The sequence below is a fragment of the Pseudophryne corroboree genome, chromosome 3, assembly GCF_028390025.1.
Source record: "Pseudophryne corroboree isolate aPseCor3 chromosome 3, aPseCor3.hap2, whole genome shotgun sequence".
NCBI lineage: Eukaryota > Metazoa > Chordata > Amphibia > Anura > Myobatrachidae > Pseudophryne > Pseudophryne corroboree.
The window spans coordinates 22116475-22135858 of NC_086446.1; the positions used below are offsets into that span (position 1 = coordinate 22116475).

The following is a 19384-nucleotide window of genomic DNA, read 5'->3' on the forward strand; positions in this document are numbered from 1 at the left end:
GCCACCTGTATTACGGTAATAGAACACTAGAGTGCTAGCCACCTGTACAGGGATAATGCAGTACCAGAGGCTTCTCCAGCTGCACTATAACAACGCACCAGAGGCTGTTCCCCCTGTAGTACAGAACCTGACACCAGAGCTGCTCAGCCTATAGAATAATAATAATAATAATAATATCATTACCTGCTGCCAGACACAGCAATGGCTGCTCTCTGCTCCTGCTGCTTTGTGGGAACGATTGAAGGAAGGCGGAGCTCAGACCAGGGGAAAATGGCCGCCGCTCCTGACGTCACTACATGGACGGGGGAACATATTGCTGCTGCAGCTGCAGGACTGGTCTATAAGAAAATGGCCGCCGGCCTCCCACACAGAGGACATGTATGGTAATAGTCAATACTGAGTATGGTGCTGTAGAAGGGGAGGGGCCAGTCATCAGGAAGCAGCCTGTGCCAATCATACCATTATTCCGTCCTGTGCGTTTCACCTCACTTACGGGCTGTGTGTTCCATACACAGGAAGTGACTTTCTATTGGTTGCTGCAGCCTTCCAGTTTCCGTCGTGATCAGGTAATGGCGTCTTTATATACAGGGGTGTCCTGTTATGATTATTATACAGGGGGGGCAGCCTGTGGTGTCCAGTTAACATTATTATACAGGGGGAGCAGCCAGTGGTGTCATGCTTTTATTATACAGGGGGAGCAGCCTGTGGTGTCCTGTTATTTGTATTATACAGGGGGAGCAGCCAGTAGTGTCCTGTTATTATTAAACAGGGGGAGCAGCCTTTGGTGTCCAGTTATTATTATACAGGGGGAGCAGCCTGTGGTGTCCTGTTAACAGTATTATACAGGGGGAGCAGACTGTGGTGTCATGTTATTATTATACAGGGGGAGCAGCCTGTTGTGGCCTGTTTGTATTATTATTATTATTTTTATACAAAGAGAGCAGCCTGTGGTGTCCTGTTATTATTATTAAACAGGGTGAGCAGCCTGTGGTGTCCTGTTATGATTATTATATGGGGGAGCAGCCTATGGTGTCCTGTTGTTATTATACAGGGAGAGCAGCCTGTGGTGTCCTTACTATTGTTTTACTTTGGGAGTAGTAGGTTATGTCCTACTATACAGGAAGAGTGGTCAGTGGTGTCCTGTTATTATTTTTATACACGGGGAGCAACGTTTAGTGTCCTATTATTATTATTATTATTATTATTATTATTATTTTATTATAATATGTAATTGTAGGGATTTAATATTTCTGCAGCAGGGTACATTGTGTTCCACAGGGAAACATAACGGGTGTAGAGTGGATCTTGATCAAGGGGCACCAACAGGCTAAAGCTTTAGGCTGTCCCAGGATGCATTGGGGCCTCCTCTAGAACCCCGCCTCCAGGCACCATGAGCTCAGTTTTTAGCAGGTCACTTAACAGGGGGGCTTCGCTAGGCAGCCTTGAAAAAGCTTTCTAAGAAGACTTCATGGGCCGCAGCGCTGTTATTTCAGTGTGACATTCAGAACTGCGGCGCCATCCTCTCCCAAGCGGTGTCGCATACTCCCGCGGTTTGTTCCCGGGTACTTACGGCGGAGATGCTCTGGCTTTAGTCACATAGTCACAGACGCTCTCCTGGTTCACGTGGCTGCTACGGTGAGGAGGTAAGAGGATCCCCCAGGCGGGACCCGCCGTTAAATCGTGTTCCTGTCGCGGTTTAGGGTGATGGACCGCGCCGCTGGGGTTTAAACTGCCACAGTGCAGGGACCCCACTAGACCACCGGGACGTATTGCGTACAGGTTGGGTGTACTAACACCCCATTAATAAGGCTCACGGTACCCGGGGTGGAAGTCTTGTAGCCCCGGCCCAGGGCGCCATCTACTGCAGATTTTCCCACCGTGGAGCTGCCTCACACTGTCCCTCACTCCCTGACTGACAGCTGGGCGCCATCTTATAAGCATAGCTGTGGCCATCTTCTAAGCATATCTGTGGCTGGTCTTCGGGACTGCAGGGCTAGGTCTCCATGTAAAGCCGCCTGTATACAGCGCTGTGACTTTACAAACACTTGAGTATTCTACATGTCTTTATACAGACAGCATTAGTTAAGAAAAAGTGTACCTACTACAGAATATATTGTACGAGTATTCCGATATATACCTCTGGTCTAGGACCATGCTGTATCTATCTATCTATCTCTATATATCTATATATATCTGTACATATACTAGTCCAGTGCAGTGATATTGTCATGATCATTATCTGCATTGCCTGTGACTGTGTGTGCCTGTATCTGCTGTGTGGTTTCACTTTCAATGTTTCCCAGATATATCTATCACTATATTCTGTACCCTAAGGGATTAGGTGCGTCAGGGTCATATATAAATATATATATATATATATATATATATATATATATATATATATATATAAACGAAATTCTGGCCGGCACTCACAGTACAATAATACAACAGGCCCAGGTGCTCACCTCGATGTGTAAAAAATATATCCTGATGACGATTTGAATAAAATCGAAACGTTGATATTATTCTTCTGCCTGTTGAAGTCCTTGGAGTGCCGCCTGCTATCTTCGCTATATATATATATATATATATATATATATATATATATATAGAATCTCGGCGGCGCGGCACTCAGCAGTTTCAGTAAGAAAAACACGGAAAGCTTCTTGCTTATCAACGTTTCAATGTATTATTCACATTTTCGTCAGGATACATGTGAATAATACATTGAAACGTTGATAAGCAAGAAGCTTTCCGTGTTTTTCTTACTGAAACTGCTGAGTGCCGCGCCGCCGAGATTCTACATGCAATTACCTGCGAGGGCACCAGTGACTATTATATTATTCTAAAGGGAGTGCCAGACCCCGGAGCATTGTGTATATATATATATATATATATATATATATATATATATATATAATGCGTTACAGTATTTACCAAATACGTGTGTTCTACTCAGTCACGTAATACCGGATTTATTTGCAGGTGTTGTGTACTGGATATTCAGTCACATCCTAACTGATTTATTCACAGGTGTTTTACTCTGTCTGGCTTAATCATACTAAACTGCTCTGTTGCATTTGTGTACAATGTCTAACAAGAAGGGCAGTAAGTCTGGGGACGCTCCTGCATCATGCAGAGCAGGCGCCAAGGATTTACCAGAGGGGGAAGTTCTGCATGATGGTCTGTGTACTGTGTGTCATACATCTCCCAGTCAGTCCGCAGCTCCTATAACTAATCAGGAGCCACCCTTGGCTGCATTCTCAAACCTACTGGGTACTCTGATGGAACGCCTTACTCCCCTTATGGGACCACCTGTGCCACTACAGCCACAAATTGCCCCTATGGTTAATCCGATTTTGGCGGAAAATTTGTCTAACCAGTTGCAGCAGTTAAATCAATCCTTGGTCAGACAAAAATCTACTCCAGGTTACTCCCGTGTCTCTGGGTCATCTAAGCGGCTGCTTCCTCCTGACAATCTACTAATCTCTCAGATGTTTCATCTGAAGAGGAGGGGGGAGCATACTGTCCTGTCACACACTGAATCAGGTGTTTCTGACGAGGATTCTCCATTGCAAATTGATGTCCCTGTGGTTGCTATTAAGCAGATCCTACAAATCACTAATGATCAGGATTCCACTACTGTCACAAAGAAAAGGGACATGTTTAAACGGCAGAAGGTGGCTATAAAATCTATTATCCCATTCTGACCATTTGGTGGACATCAGACAGGAACCCTGGTCTACCGGCCTTGGCTCGCTATCCTCTCCCGGCAGAGTTATGTAACAAGTGGAAAAAGTCACCGCCGGTGTGGATATGCTACAGTTTCTGGAGGCACCCGGCATAGTTTTTCTGTTGAATGAAGTGCAAGACCATATGCTACTTTATTTAGTATAAAGTATGTAAAGGCCCGTTGGCCTTCTCACGTTGCTTCAATAAAACCATAGCTTCACTTTTTCTCCGAGACTGGAGGAATGCCGCCTCTTCTTTTCCATTGGGGGACACCTGTATTTGCAAATGATTCCTTTGGGAAGGCACCCCGAGAGCTTTACCCCATATCTCGGAGTGCCCTTCTACGTGTGTGTGTGTGTGTGTGTGTGTGTGTGTGTGTGTGTGTGTGTGTGTGTACATAGATAGTTATTATTGTGTGTATTATAAACCTAACCCCCCACCTTTCCCCCAGTACTGCCCAAACTTCTATTTACCCTTACCGCCTCCAAACCCCCAGTACTGCTTGTACCTACCTCCCTCCTTGCCTGCCCTTACTCCCCATAATATGTGATGGGACCCAGAAATATTGCAGTAGGACCCCATTTTTTGGAAGTGAGGGGTCCCTGGGACACACACATTTTTTTGCTCAGTGCGATCACTGGACCCACTATGGCTGCCCCCTGGGCTGCTAAAGGTATTGAGTTCAGGCATTAGAGGGAGAGCTGCCCGAGGATATATCTGACAATACCTGTCTCACATTACCAATGCCGCTTATTAAATTCAGGAGGCGTCCTCTGAGGCGGTTGTGTTGGCTGCCAAGGCGTCAGCTACGTCTGTCCTGGCTTGCCGTATTCTGTGGTTGAGGTCATGGAAGGTGGGCCTAGACTCCAAAAGACCTTGGAGATACTCCTCTTTAAGGGGGACATTTTGTGTGGGGAAGACCTTAATAAAATTGTGTCTAAACTGGCGGCTGCTAAGATTGCTTTTCTCCCAAATATTAATCCTTCTGCACAGAAGGCTAAAAGTACCACATTTTGTTCCTTTCGGCCTCAAGGTAAAGCAAATCATCAGGCATACCCAAGACAATCTCGTGCTACCAAAACCACTTAGCTCAAGACAAAGCAGTCCTGGGCGACCCGTCAGCCTGCTTCCAAACAAGACAAGCCTGCCGCATTGCGGGCCGGGCCTTCCCCTGGGGAACCCCAAGGTGGAAGGCCGACTTTGGCAGTTCACCCAGGTCTGGTTAAATACCACTTCAGACGCATGGGTGCGAGAAGTTGTCTCTCACGGGTATGCAGTCTCTTTCAAGAGAGGTCCCCCTCGCCAGTTTTGTGCCACGGTTATTCCCTCGGATCCGTTAAAGATGCAAGCTCTGCAAAAGGTTGCGAGTTCTCTCCTGAATACAGGAGTGGTAGTGCCGGTACCTCTGGCCCAGAGAGGCAGAGGTTACTACTCGACCCTGTTTCTAGTTCAGAAACCCAATGGGTCTTTCCGGCCTATACTCCACCTCAAATCACTGAACAAGTTTGTGAGAGTGTCCAAGTTCCATATGGAAATGCTGTGCTCTATTGTACTGGTGATGGAACCCGGAGACTATGTGGTATCCCTGAATATCTAGGATGCTTACCTGCATATACCTATTGCCATGTCACATCAGCAGTATCTGCGGTTTGCTATTGGCAACCTCCATTATCCGTTCCAGGCTCTGCCATTTGGACTGTCTATGGCTCCTCGGATCTTCACCAAGGTAATGGCCGTAAAAACGGCCCATCTGCGTTGCCAGGGAGTCATTATCCTGCCGTATATGGACGACTTGCTGATTCTGGCAGACTTCCACGATGTCCTCCTCTGTCATCTACAACTGACGATAAACTTCCTACAAGCCCACGGGTTGCTCATTAATTGGAAGAAATCCTTGCAGGTCCCAGGTCAGAGCATGGTGCACATGGTGGCACTCCTAGACACACAGTCAACGTCTGTTCTTGTCTCTGGAGAAAGTCCTGAAGCTTCAGGACAGGATACGATGCTTCCTTTGTTGTCCCGGAGTGTTAAAGCACTCGGCGATGCTAGTACATAGCCTAATAGTGTCGGCATTCGACATGTTGGCGTACGCTCGATTTCATTGTCGCCCTTTACCGAGGTTAATCCGTTCCAAGTGGGACTGCCTACCTCATCAGATCAGATCTCACATGATCACTTTGACTCCGGGGGTTCGTCTGTCGCTGACCTGGTTTCTACAGGATCAGCAATTGAGCAGGGGCCGTCCCTTCTGGATCCCTGACTGGGGATCCTGACAACATATGCCAGTCTGCGGGAATGGGATGCGGTTTTGGAGCAACACTTTTCAGGGTTGCTGAACCAGGAGGAATCACTCCTCCCAATAAACATTCTGGAGTTGCGGGCAGTGTTTAACGCATTAACTCTCGCCCTGCCTCTGGTACAGAACAGGCCTGTTCAAGTACGGTCAGACAACGCCACCATGGTGGCATACATTAACCATCAAGTCGGCACTCGAAGCCACATGGCAATGATGGAAGTGTCAAAATTCCTTTGTTGAGTGGAGCGCCATCTGCCAACAATATCGGTAGTGTTAATTCCGGGTGTCCTGAACTGGAAAGCGAACTTCCTCAGTCGTCAGGACGTGCACGCATGAGAGTTGAGTCTTCATCCAGAAGTCTTTCAACTACTAGTGGACGTGGGGCCTACCTGATGTAGACCTGATGGCGTCTTGACACAATCACAAGGTTCTGGTCTTCGGATCAAGGACCAGGGATCCTCAAGAAGCATTTGTGGACGCACTAGCCGTTCCATGGAACTTTCGGCTGCCCTACGTATTCCCTCCAGTGTCACTCCTGCCCAGGGTCCTGCGGAAGTTCAAGCAAGAAGGAGCAATACTACTTCTAGTCGCTCCGGCGTGGCCCAGACGGCATTGGTTCTCAGACCTACAGAGTCTATTGACAGAGCGTCCTCTGCTACTTCCTCAGCACCCAGACCTCCTCGTAAAGGGCTCTTGTCTCTGCCCAGACCTGGCCAGACTGCCTTTGATGGCGTGACTCTTGAAGCATCACTCCTGAGGGCCAAAGGATTTTCCGAGGCTGTTATACAAACTATGTTGAAAGCCCGCAAACCAGCATCTGCCCGTATTTATTATAGGGTCTGGAATTCTTATTTCACCTGGTGTGCTGATAAGAATTAAGATGCATACAGATTCAGAACTTCCAGAATTCTGGCTTTTCTGCAACAAGGTCTGGACTTAGGCCTTCGTCTAGCCTCCCTCAAGGTTCACATATCTGCCTTGTCGGTATGGTTTCAGAGAAAGATTGCGTCTATACCTGACATTCACTCAGGGTATGTTACGGATTCAGCCTCCCTATGTCCCTCCTGTGGCTCCATGGGATCTATATGTTGTCCTGAATGCCCTGCAAGAGTCTCCATTTGAACCTCTTGAGTTGGTGGACCTTAAATAGCTCACGGCCAAGGTCCTGTTTTTACTGGCTATTGCCTCTGCTAGAAGGGTGTCGGACTAGGTGTGTTGTCCTTTCGTCCACCCTTTCTGATATTTCATCATGACCGGGCAGTTCTTAGAACTCACCCAGGTTTTTTGTCTAAAGTGGTGTCATCTTTTCACCTTAAACAAAAGATTGTGGTCCCGGCCTTTATCTCTTCTGATTTGTCCTCCAAAGAGCGGGTTTTGGGTGCGGTAAGGGCTCTCCGCATATATATGGAGAGGACTACCTCTATCAGGAGGTCAGATACCCTTTTTGTCCTGTTTGGTTTCCGCAAACGTGGCTGGCATGCGAATAAGCAATCCTTGGCCAATAGGATTAGAATGGTGATTGCACAAGCTTATGCGCAGGGTTGTCCCCCAGCTCCTGCTATTTCTAAAGCCCATTCTATTCGGTCTGTTGGACCTTCTTAGGCGGCCCACCGTGGCGCGTCCGCAGAACAATTGTACAAGGCGGCTACGTGGTCCTCAGTGAACACGTTCATTAGGTTCTATGCCTTTGATACTTCCGCCTCCCAGGATGCTTCCATTGGACGCCGGGTTCTCAAATCCGCTAAGGCGCGTCCCCTCCCTTGAGAACTGCTGTAGGACATCCCTGATGTTTCCCTGTGGAACACAATGTACCCTGCTGCAGAAAAGGAAAGTTATGGTAGACTTACCATGATTAACTCTCTTTCTGCGAGGTACATTGGGTTCCACAGGGCGCCCACCCTGACGCACCTAGCATCTATGGGTTTGTATGGCATTAGCCGCTGGTCCCTTCTCCTGTTGTGAGAATGTGGTTGTCTGTGACTAACATCTGCCTTCTCTCTTGCCTGCTCCTCAATTGGACTGGGTAACAAAACTGAGCTCACAGTGCCTGGAGCCAGGCTTATAGAGGAGGCCCCAATGCATCCTGGGACAGCCTAAAGCTTTAGCCTGTTGGTGTCTCTGGATCAAGATCCACTCTATACCCCTGATGTTTTCCTGTGGAACCCAATGTTCCTCGCAGAAAGAGAGTTAACCATGGTAAGTCTACCATAACTCTCCTTATTGCTCATTTTCTAGGATATATTAAAACAGTGCCCATAATATCCCTAATGTCCCCGTGTCAGACATGTGTAACAGATGATAGTTGGAGCAGTGTGAAGCAGATGTGTGTCAGACTCCCGGCCATGAGGTGTGCGGTGTAACCATTTAGCAATACAGCATTGTGTGTCAGTCACTGTTATGATTCCCGTACTCCAGACCAGAGGAGATCTTATGGAAGAGGTCTGAGTACTGGGAAGATATGCTGGTTGTGGGAGCGGGAGAGCCTAGTAACCCCTGGCGCCCTAACTCCGTTGTCTCGCCCGTTTTATCAGAAATCCCTTGCGAGACTATGGTTGCTTGAGCCCATGGCAGCCGCGTTCGAAGGGCGGATTATGTCTGCCCAACCCCGATGCCCCCGCAGGTCTTAATGGGAGACAAAGGGAAATCCGAGACAGGGTGATAACAAGGGGCCCTCTGACTAAGCAACCAGGCCAGGGGTTACAAGCTAACTAACTTAAACCAAAGGTATGTGCGGACTAGCCGCCAGGGAAAAGGACAACCAAAGATCCACTGATCCGTTACTCCTATCCAGCACCGCTGGATACCAGAGTGGATCTGTGGGAGCGGAATCCTCCGCAAAAGCTCCAGAACACTAATTAACGAAATAATAAACAGTAAGCGGACACGCCGCAACACACGGCTGAGCCGCGACTCACGTACACCACAGGATGTTAAAGGTGCTCGGTCAGACTCCAGGAACAGATGGTAAACTTCCGAGTACAGGATCTCTGAGGACAGGAACAACCGGATGAGCAGGACTGGAAACTCTCTGCAGCAGACACTGGCAAACAGGAAGCTCAGGAACTAGCAGGAACCAAGCTCAGAACTCAAGCAGACTGAAAACCCAGAAATATCACCAGCGTCTGTGAACTGCAATCAGCCAGCATATAACAGAGAGGCCTAATTAATAATCCAGAGCAGCTGGCCTATTGCATGATTCCAACTGACAAGATGCAATTAGCAGCCAGGTGAGGCTGAACACATGGAACAAGCTGCAATTACACAGACTAACCAGCGGCAGCAGACAAGAGCATGCTAAAACAGAGCAACAGGAAATCCTGGCATGCAAGACAACTTAATAAACATAAAATAGAAATGAACCACTACCTGTGGTTCATAACAGTATCCTCTCCTTAAGGGTGAGCTCCGAGCACCCCATAACACCCACGGGGAACATAAACAGAAGTATAACATGAAATACCTAACAAAAATGCAAAACAGGAATGAGCCACAGCCGTGGCTCATAACATTACCCCCCCCTTGAGGAGGGGTCAAAAGACCCCAATATTCAGACTATCCAGAACAAGGGATAAAAAAAAAAAAAAAACCTGACACACTGGTCTAACAGACAAAATAACAAAAAACAAGCTGTAGCAACAACTTGTAACAGTGCCCTCCCCTTGATGGTGGCCACTGGACACAAGACAAGGAAAAAAAAAATATCTCTCTTTTTTTTTATCAAGGCAAGAGTCAAAAATTATTTCTTTTTCTTCTTCTTCTTTTTACAAAGCTCTTTAGGTCTGACCAAGGTAATTCCCCAAACATTGTCTGAACTGATGGTACCACCCAGCAAGGCTGCGTTCAAATCAGAGACAGGTCTCTTACCCTTGGGAGCTGAACTTTCTGGTAAAGTACTATTATTAGAAGAAGAAGTCAAAAGAGCACATCCTGCAGTCAAAGCAACGGGCTGGGACTCTTGTGCCGAGTTTACAGTATTTGGTGGACTCTCAGCAGACAAGACGGGTGACTTAGAGGAACCTGAACCAATTTCTTTGGAACCGTATCTTTTAACAATTGCATCACAGAATGCTTGGGGATCCTGAAGAATGGGATCTTCAGCTTTCATTAGGCTGGTCGCCCACTCAGAAGGCTCTCCTCTAAAAGAATAAATCAGATAGAGCCCAAGGTTCTCTGAAGTGATGCCCAGAAATGGTCTAGACAACATAATAGTGTAATAGTGTTTGAAAAGCGCCATAAATTGGGCGAAGTCCCCATCAAAGGTTATGGATGTTGAAATATCAGAGTCAGGATCTGTTTCCTTTTCATCTGACTGACTGGAGTGCTTTGCTAGGACCTGGTCACTATTGACCTTACTCGAGGCTGAGACTCTCTGAACCCCACCCGGGGCTGAGACTTTCTGAACCCCACCCGGGGCAGTGACTTTCTGAACCCAACACGGGGCAGTGACTTTCTGAACCCCACACGGGGCAGTGACTTTCTGAACCCCACCCGGGGCAGTGACTTTCTGAACCCCACCCGGGGCAGTGACTTTCTGAACCCCACCCGGGGCAGTGACTTTCTGAACCCCACCCGGGGCAGTGACTTTCTGAACCCCACCCGGGGCAGTGACTTTCTGAACCCCACCCGGGGCAGTGACTTCCTGAACCCCACCTGGGGCAGTGGCCTCCGGGAACCCCGCTGGGGCAGTGGCCTCCGGGAACCCCGCTGGGGCAGTGTCCTCCGGGAACCCCGCTGGGATCAGCACCTCGGATTCTTTTACTGGGACCGGGCCGTTGGCCTCCCTGACTGGGATCGGGCCACCGGCCTCCCTCTCTGAGTCGATAATTATCGAAAGTTCTCCCGGGACTATGACTTCCGGGACTTTTGCTGAAGCAATAACGTTCAGATCCTCCACTAATGCTATGCTTCTTAAGTTCTTTCCTGGGGAAGCGACTTCTAGACCCTTCTTTGGGGCTGCGTCTCTCGAGACCCCACTTGGGGATATTACTTCAAAGATCCCTTCTGGGGTTTTGCTTCTCGAGTTCCCTTCAAGATTTATGGTTTTAGATACCCTTTCTGGGATTGCGCTTTTCAAATCCCTACCTGGGGTAACAGCTTCTGAGACCCCTTCCGGTATGGACACCTGAACTATAATATTTGATGTCCCTCTATAAGCTAGGGCATCGGGTACCGCTCCAGCACTCTGGGCATCGGGTACCGCTCCAGGACCCTGGGCTACGGGCACCACTCCAGGACCCTGGGCATCGGGCACCACTCCAGGACCCTGGGCATCGGGCACCACTCCAGGACCCTGGGCATCGGGCACCACTCCAGGACCCTGGGCATCGGGCACCACTCCAGGACCCTGGGCATCGGGCACCACTCCAGGACCCTGGGCATCGGGCACCACTCCAGGACCCTGGGCATCGGGCACCACTCCAGGACCCTGGGCATCGGGCACCACTCCAGGACCCTGGGCATCGGGCACCACTCCAGGACCCTGGGCATCGGGCACCACTCCAGGACCCTGGGCAACGGGCACCACTCTAGGAACCAGGGCATCGGGCACCCCTCCAGGGACTTGCAACTCCGCTTCCACAGGAACCTCAAGAGAGGAGAGAAACATTCTCTTTTGATTCCTGAATCTATAATGGGGCTCCCTTGCCCAAGGACCCCAATTATAGGACAGAGAGCTTTTTTGTGTGGGTTGTGTGACAAGTACCTCTGCCACAGTAGAGACAGGAGTAGGTCTTGTATCATGACTCAACTTGGCCAGAGGGCAAGACTCGCCACCACACTTTGGTTTGCGCAACTCACAGGTCTGCAGATAATGGCCTAAACCCCCACAATATAGGCATAAGTTTAAGTTTCTGCGACGCAGACGCTCCTCTTCTGAGAGCCTGGGCCGCAGAAAACTTTTAAACCTTTTCTCTTCAATTAAACCAGAGGATTCTCTTGTCACCATACTGTGAACAAGAGTCTCTTTAGAGATAGATGTACTCTCAACGACTTCTGGAAAAATGAGCAAGATTTTAGTCAGAAGGTTTTGCAGTTGCTTTAGGGATTGCTGCCAAACTTGTAGTCGCTCTGGTCTCAAAGCACTGAATACAGAGTTCAGGGCTTCGAGAGATGCCTGCAGGGCTTGCATAGTAGACATAGGAGGATTTAAGACAAGACAAGGCAAGACAAGACAAGGCAAGACAAGGCAAGACTAAATTTTGCTAAACAAATCAAGACTTTTTTTTTTATTTTTTTATTTTTATTTTTTTAAACACCGGACTGGATTCTAAACACCGGACTGGATTCTAAACACCGGACTGGAGTCTGCACACTGAATTCTATACAGGACTGGATTCTAAACACCAGATTGGATTCTGCACACTGAATTCTAGACAGGACTGGATTCTAGACTAGACACTGGACTGGGCCAAAAAATAAAAAAAGTTTTATTTCTTTTTTGTGGTATGGCTGGTGATAATGTTATGATTCCCATACTCCAGACCAGAGGAGATCTTATGGAAGAGGTCTGAGTACTGGGAAGATATGCTGGTTGTGGGAGCGGGAGAGCCTAGTAACCCCTGGCGCCCTAACTCGCCCGTGTTATCAGAAATCCCTTGCAAGACTATGGTTGCTTGAGCCCATGGCAGCCGCGTTCGAAGGGCGGATTATGTCTGCCCAACCCCGATGCCCCCGCAGGTCTTAATGGGAGACAAAGGGAAATCCGAGACAGGGTGATAACAAGGGGCCCTCTGACTAAGCAACCAGGCCAGGGGTTACAAGCTAACTAACTTAAACCAAAGGTATGTGCGGACTAGCCGCCAGGGAAAAGGACAACCAAAGATCCACTGATCCGTTACTCCTATCCAGCACCGCTGGATACCAGAGTGGATCTGTGGGAGCGGAATCCTCCGCAAAAGCTCCAGAACACTAATTAACTAAATAATAAACAGTAAGCGGACACGCCGCAACACACGGCTGAGCCGCGACTCACGAACACCACAGGATGTTAAAGGTGCTCGGTCAGACTCCAGGAACAGATGGTAAACTTCCGAGTACAGGATCTCTGAGGACAGGAACAACCGGATGAGCAGGACTGGAAACTCTCTGCAGCAGACACTGGCAAACAGGAAGCTCAGGAACTAGCAGGAACCAAGCTCAGAACTCAAGCAGACTGAAAACCCAGAAATATCACCAGCGTCTGTGAACTGCAATCAGCCAGCATATAACAGAGAGGCCTAATTAATAATCCAGAGCAGCTGGCCTATTGCATGATTCCAACTGACAAGATGCAATTAGCAGCCAGGTGAGGCTGAACACATGGAACAAGCTGCAATTACACAGACTAACCAGCGGCAGCAGACAAGAGCATGCTAAAACAGAGCAACAGGAAATCCTGGCATGCAAGACAACTTAATAAACATAAAATAGAAATGAACCACTACCTGTGGTTCATAACAGTATCCCCTCCTTAAGGGTGAGCTCCGAGCACCCCATAACACCCACGGGGAACATAAACAGAAGTATAACATGAAATACCTAACAAAAATGCAAAACAGGAATGAGCCACAGCCGTGGCTCATAACAGTCACTGGGGAGTCTTATGTGTGCCCAGGGCTATATGAGGAGAATTTAACGGTCACTCAGTGCTTATTATTTGACTTTATTACATGTGTGCTTTATATTTACAGTATATTACATGTGTGCTCTGTGGTGTTTACTATGATTATTATACTTACTCCTAGACCACTGACCTGTGAGGAACCAGAGTGTTTACTAGACGTGAGGATGAGATGCATCACTGATTCCCTGAGGATGGAGCACGACAGGAGTCACATGTCTGAGAGGATCCTAAATCTCACCCTGGAGATCATCTACCTGCTGACTGGGGAGGTGAGGGGATCTGGGACTGTCACTGTGACATCACATATCTATAATAATAATACAGGGACATGACTGGGGAGGTGAAGGGATCTGTGAGTGTCACAGTGACATCATTTATATCTATAGTAATAATACAGGGACATGACTGGGGAGGTGAGGATCTGGGAGTGTGACAGTGACATCACATATCTATAGTAATAATACAGGGACATGACTGGGGAGGTGAGGGGATCTGGGAGTGTATGCAGTAACATATATCTATAGTAATAATACAGGGACATGACTGGGGAGATGAGGGCATCTGGGAGTGTCACAGTGACATCACATATCTATAGTAGTAATACAGGGACATGACTGGAGGTGAGGGGATATGGGAGTGTCACAGTAACATCATATATCTATAGTAATAATTCAGGGACATGACTAGGGAGGTGAGGGGATATGGGAGTGTCACAGTGACATCACATATCTATAGTAATAATACAGGGACATGACTGGAGGGGGAGTCTTAATCAAAAATGATAATGACATAGCAAACAAACTAAACAAGTTTTTTTCAACGGTATTTACCAGAGAGAACCAAATGCTGGGTCTAACACAAAATCTCAACAAAGATAATTTCCCACTGCTAAATGCTTATTTGTGTGAGGAGGTAGTCTGTGACCGATTAAAAAAGTTAAAGATTAATAAGTCACCTGGTCCCGATGGAATTCACCCCTGGGTTCTTATGGAGCTGCACGCTGAACTAGCAAGACCGCTATTTTTGATCTTCGTGGATTCGGTTAAATCGGGTATGATTCCCAAAGAGTGGCGTATAGCGGAGGTAGTGCCGATATTCAACAAGGGGAGCATAGCTGAACCAGGTAATTCTAGACCAGTTAGTCTTACATCTATAGTGGGGAAAGTATTGGAAGGTATTCTAAGGGACAGTATTAAAAAGTTTGTTTAAGCAAATAAGGTCATTAAAAGGAACCAACATGGATTTGTGAAGGACAGATCATGTCAGACCAACTTGGCTTTTATGAAACAGTAAGTGCAAACCTGGATCAGGGTAAGGAGGTGGATATAATCTTTTTAGACTTTGCCAAAGCTTTCGACACTGTACCACACATGCGTCGTATCTATAAACTACAAAAAATAGGGCTAGGGAGCACAATATGCACTTGGGTCAGTAATTGGTTAGTTAACAGGGAGCAGCGCATTGTGGTCAATGGATCATTTTCAATTTGGACTAAAGTACTAAGTGGTGTGCCACAAGGGTCTGTACTTGGACCACTTTTGTTCAACATTTTCATCAACGACCTAACAGTAGGTCTAGAGAGTATGGTGTCAATTTTCGCAGACAATACCAAATTGTGTAAGGTTATAAATACGGAGGGGGATGCTGAGTCTCTTCAGAACAAATTAACTAAACTGGAAACATGGACAGCAAAATGGAGAGTGAGATGAAACACAGACAAGTGTAAGGTAATGCACTGTGGGGGCAAGACCAAAAATTACACCTACATACTAAATGGGGTAATATTAGGGGATACTGTACTGGAAAAAATACTTGGGTGTTCACATAGATAAATTAAGCAGCAGTACCCAAAGTAGGATTGTAGCAAAGAAGGCTAATAAGATATTAGCATGCATAAAACGAAGAATTGATGCAAAAGAAAAGAGAGTATTATACTCTCATTATATAAATCACTAGTGAGGCCACATCTTGAACACTCTGTGCAATTTTGGGCACCATATTACAAAAAGGATATCCTGGAGCTAGAAAAGGTTCAGAGGCGGGCGACCAAACTAATCAAGGGCATGGAGACGCTGGAATACAAGGAAAGGCTTGCAAGGTTAGGCATGTTTACATTGGAAAAGAGGAGATTAAGAGGGGACATGATCAACATCTACAACTATATAAGGGGTCAATACACAGAGCATGGGAGGGACCTGTTTTCAATAAGATCAGCACAGAGGACACGTGGTCACTCACTTAGGTTAGAGGAGAGGAGTTTCCGCACATTGAGGCGAAAAGGTTTTTTCACAGTAAGGACAATACGTGTTTGGAATTCCCTGGGCCGACTCAGTCAACACCTTTAAGAATGGGTTCGATAAATTCCTATTGGATAAAGATATTCAGGGTTGGACTAGTTATAGTAACTATAATGCGTGCCTACGCACCATAACCCTGAATATCTTTATCCAATAGGAATTTATCTAACCCATTCTTAAAGGTGTTGAACTAGTCCTAACATAAAAATAACTAGTCCTATAATAAGACTGCATAGGAGACCACAAATATGTTGAACTCGAAGGACAATTGTCTTTTTTCAACCTTAGTTACTATGTTACTGGGGAGGTGAGGGGATCTGGGAGTGTATGCAGTAATATTTGGTGTCTTTCACATTATAAAGGATTACACCATAGTGAGGAAGATATCTGTTGAGTGTGAATTACCAAGCAGCAGTTCTATCATGTCAGGAGAACTGAGCAGGACCCAGAGCCCCATCACGGTGCCTCAACCTCACTCACTGATACATGAGAGAGACAATGACCAGAAGATCCTGGTACTCACCAACAAGATCATTCAGCTGCTGACTGGAGAGGTGACTGCTGGGAATGGGGCATTATACAGTAACACCAGGGGATGTGTCTAAGTGATGACTGGAGAGGTGACTGCTGGGAATGGGACATTATACAGTAACACCAGGGAATGTGTCTGGGTGATGACTGGAGAGGTGACTGCTGGGAATGGGACATTATACAGTAACACCAGGGGATGTGTCTGGGTGATGACTGGAGAGGTAACTGCTGGGAATGGGGCATTATACAGTAACACCAGGGAATGTGTCTGGGTGATGACTGGAGAGGTAACTGCTGGGAATGGGGCATTATACAGTAACACCAGGGAATGTGTCTGGGTGATGACTGCTGGGAATGGGGCATTATACAGTAACACCAGGGGACGTGCCTGGGTGATGACTGGAGAGGTGACTGCTGGGAATGTGACATTATACAGTAACACCAGGGTATGTGTCTGGGTGATGACTGGAGAGGTGACTGCTGGGAATGGGGCATTATACAGTAACACCAGGGAATGTGTCTGGGTGATGACTGGAGAGGTAACTGCTGGGAATGGGGCATTATACAGTAACACCAGGGAATGTGTCTGGGCGATGACTGCTGGGAATGGGGCATTATACAGTAACACCAGGGGACGTGCCTGGGTGATGACTGGAGAGGTGACTGCTGGGAATGTGACATTATACAGTAACACCAGGGGACGTGTCTGGGTGATGACTGGAGAGGTGACTGCTGGGAATGGGACATTATACAGTAACACCAGGGGATGTGTCTGGATGATGACTGGAGAGGTGACTGCTGGGAATGGGACATTATACAGTAACACCAGGGAATGTGTCTGGGTGATGACTGGAGAGGTGACTGCTGGGAATGGGACATTATACAGTAACACCAGGGGACGTGTCTGGGTGATGACTGGAGAGGTGACTGCTGGGAATTGGACATTATACAGTAACACCAGGGGACGTGTCTGGGTGATGACTGGAGAGGTGACTGCTGGGAATGGGACATTATACAGTAACACCAGGGGACGTGTCTGGGTGATGACTGGAGAGGTGACTGCTGGGAATGGGACATTATACAGTAACACCAGGGGATGTGTCTGGGTGATGACTGGAGAGGTGACTGCTGGGAATGGGACATTATACAGTAACACCAGGGGATGTGTCTGGGTGATGACTGGAGAGGTGACTGCTGGGAATGGGACATTATACTGTAACACCAGGGGATGTGTCTGGGTAATGACTGTATCACTGTGTGTGTCAGGTGCCTATAAGGTGTCAGGATGTCACTGTCTATGTCTCCATGCAGGAGGGGGAGTATATAGAGGAACACAGGGGTCTGTACAAGGACGTGATGATGGAGAATCACCGGCCCATCACATCACTGGGTAAGAGGAGACTGTCATGTATTGTACAGGGGAGAGCAGGTATGGGGGCCCCTATATACACACATCACCTGGTAATCACATATATACACTGTACTCAGTCACTGTGTGTCTCCTACAGATGGGCCCAGTAACAGAGATACCCCAGAGAGATGTCCCCGTCCTCTGTATTCCCAGGATTGTACAGAGGAGAATCACAGGACCCCACAGGAGGATCAGGTAGGTGGGATTTAGGATCTCGCCAATATACCAAAGTGACGGTCACTGTATCAGTCATTCCAGGTGATAATGAGACACAGGGAAAGCAGAGTAATTGGGGGTCTCTAGCCCCATGCACCACAGTAGGACCCTGATAACATCAAAACATCTATCCCTGTATAAGAAAGCAGATGGGGATCACAGATTTATTGTATATTTTACATATGTCATAAAGTGTAATATGTGAGAAATCTGGGCAATTAGTTCTATTGTGTTATTTTTCTTAAATGTTTATATCATTTCTATATAACGGCACCTAAACATTTTATCTGATAGCAATTATATTAATTACAAATGTATTGCTTTGCAAATGTCAGGGGTACAAATAAGTCAAATGGACTGGAAGGGGAACCCAGCGGGATATGACTGAGAACCATTACACTGTATGGTCTGTACAGATCTGTGTGTCTAATACTCTGATAGTCTCCTGATTACTCTGAGTAATGATGTCCGGCATTAATAACGCATTAATTTATATATGGGTTATTCAGGGTGAAGATCTGACTAATATAAAGGGAGAAGAAGAGACGTATGTGGCTGATATGAGGGCAGAAGATATAGAGGGAGAAGAGACGTATGTGACTGATATGAAGGCAGAAGATATAGAGGGAGAAGAAGAGACGTATGTGACTGATATGAAGGCAGAAGATACAGAGGGAGAAGAAGAGACGTATGTGACTGATATGAAGGCAGAAGATACAGAGGGAGAAGAAGAGACGTATGTGACTGATATGAAGGCAGAAGATACAGAGGGAGAAGAAGAGATGTATGTGACTGATATGAAGGCAGGAGATATAGAGGGAGAAGAAGAGACGTATGTGACTGATATGAAGGCAGAAGATATAGAGGGAGAAGAAGAGACGTATGTGACTGATATGAAGGCAGAAGATACAGAGGGAGAAGAAGAGACGTATGTGACTGATATGAAGGCAGAAGATATAGAGGGAGAAGAAGAGACGTATGTGACTGATATGAAGGCAGAAGATATAGAGGGAGAAGAAGAGACGTATGTGACTGATATGAAGGCAGAGGATACAGAGGGAGAAGAAGAGACGTATGTGGCAGATATAAGGGCAGAAGATATAGAGGGAGAAGAAGAGACGTATGTGACTGATATGAAGGCAGAAGATACAGAGGGAGAAGAAGAGACATACGTGACGGGTGATCAGCAGTGTAAGGAGGAGAAAATCCCTACAGATATCAGCACAGGTGAGTAATAAGCACTTATTACAGGAAATAGTCACATATTCTTCTTGACCAGTTACTACAAAATCTCCCATACT

At 47.0% G+C, this 19384-nt stretch overlaps 1 protein-coding gene across 1 annotated transcript in view; it reads left to right on the forward strand.

Annotated features, from left to right (window-relative positions):
* The first annotated feature begins 483 nt into the window (after positions 1-483).
* LOC135057084 (uncharacterized) overlaps positions 484-19384 on the forward strand; it is a 140703-nt gene continuing 121802 nt past the window's right edge. Inside the window, exons 1-6 of the mRNA XM_063962983.1 lie at positions 484-566; positions 13750-13897; positions 16288-16479; positions 17768-17846; positions 17965-18062; positions 18593-19310. Of these exons, the coding sequence (XP_063819053.1) occupies positions 13793-13897; positions 16288-16479; positions 17768-17846; positions 17965-18062; positions 18593-19310 (1192 nt within the window). The 5' untranslated portion in view covers positions 484-566; positions 13750-13792. The remainder of the gene's footprint in view (positions 567-13749; positions 13898-16287; positions 16480-17767; positions 17847-17964; positions 18063-18592; positions 19311-19384) is intronic.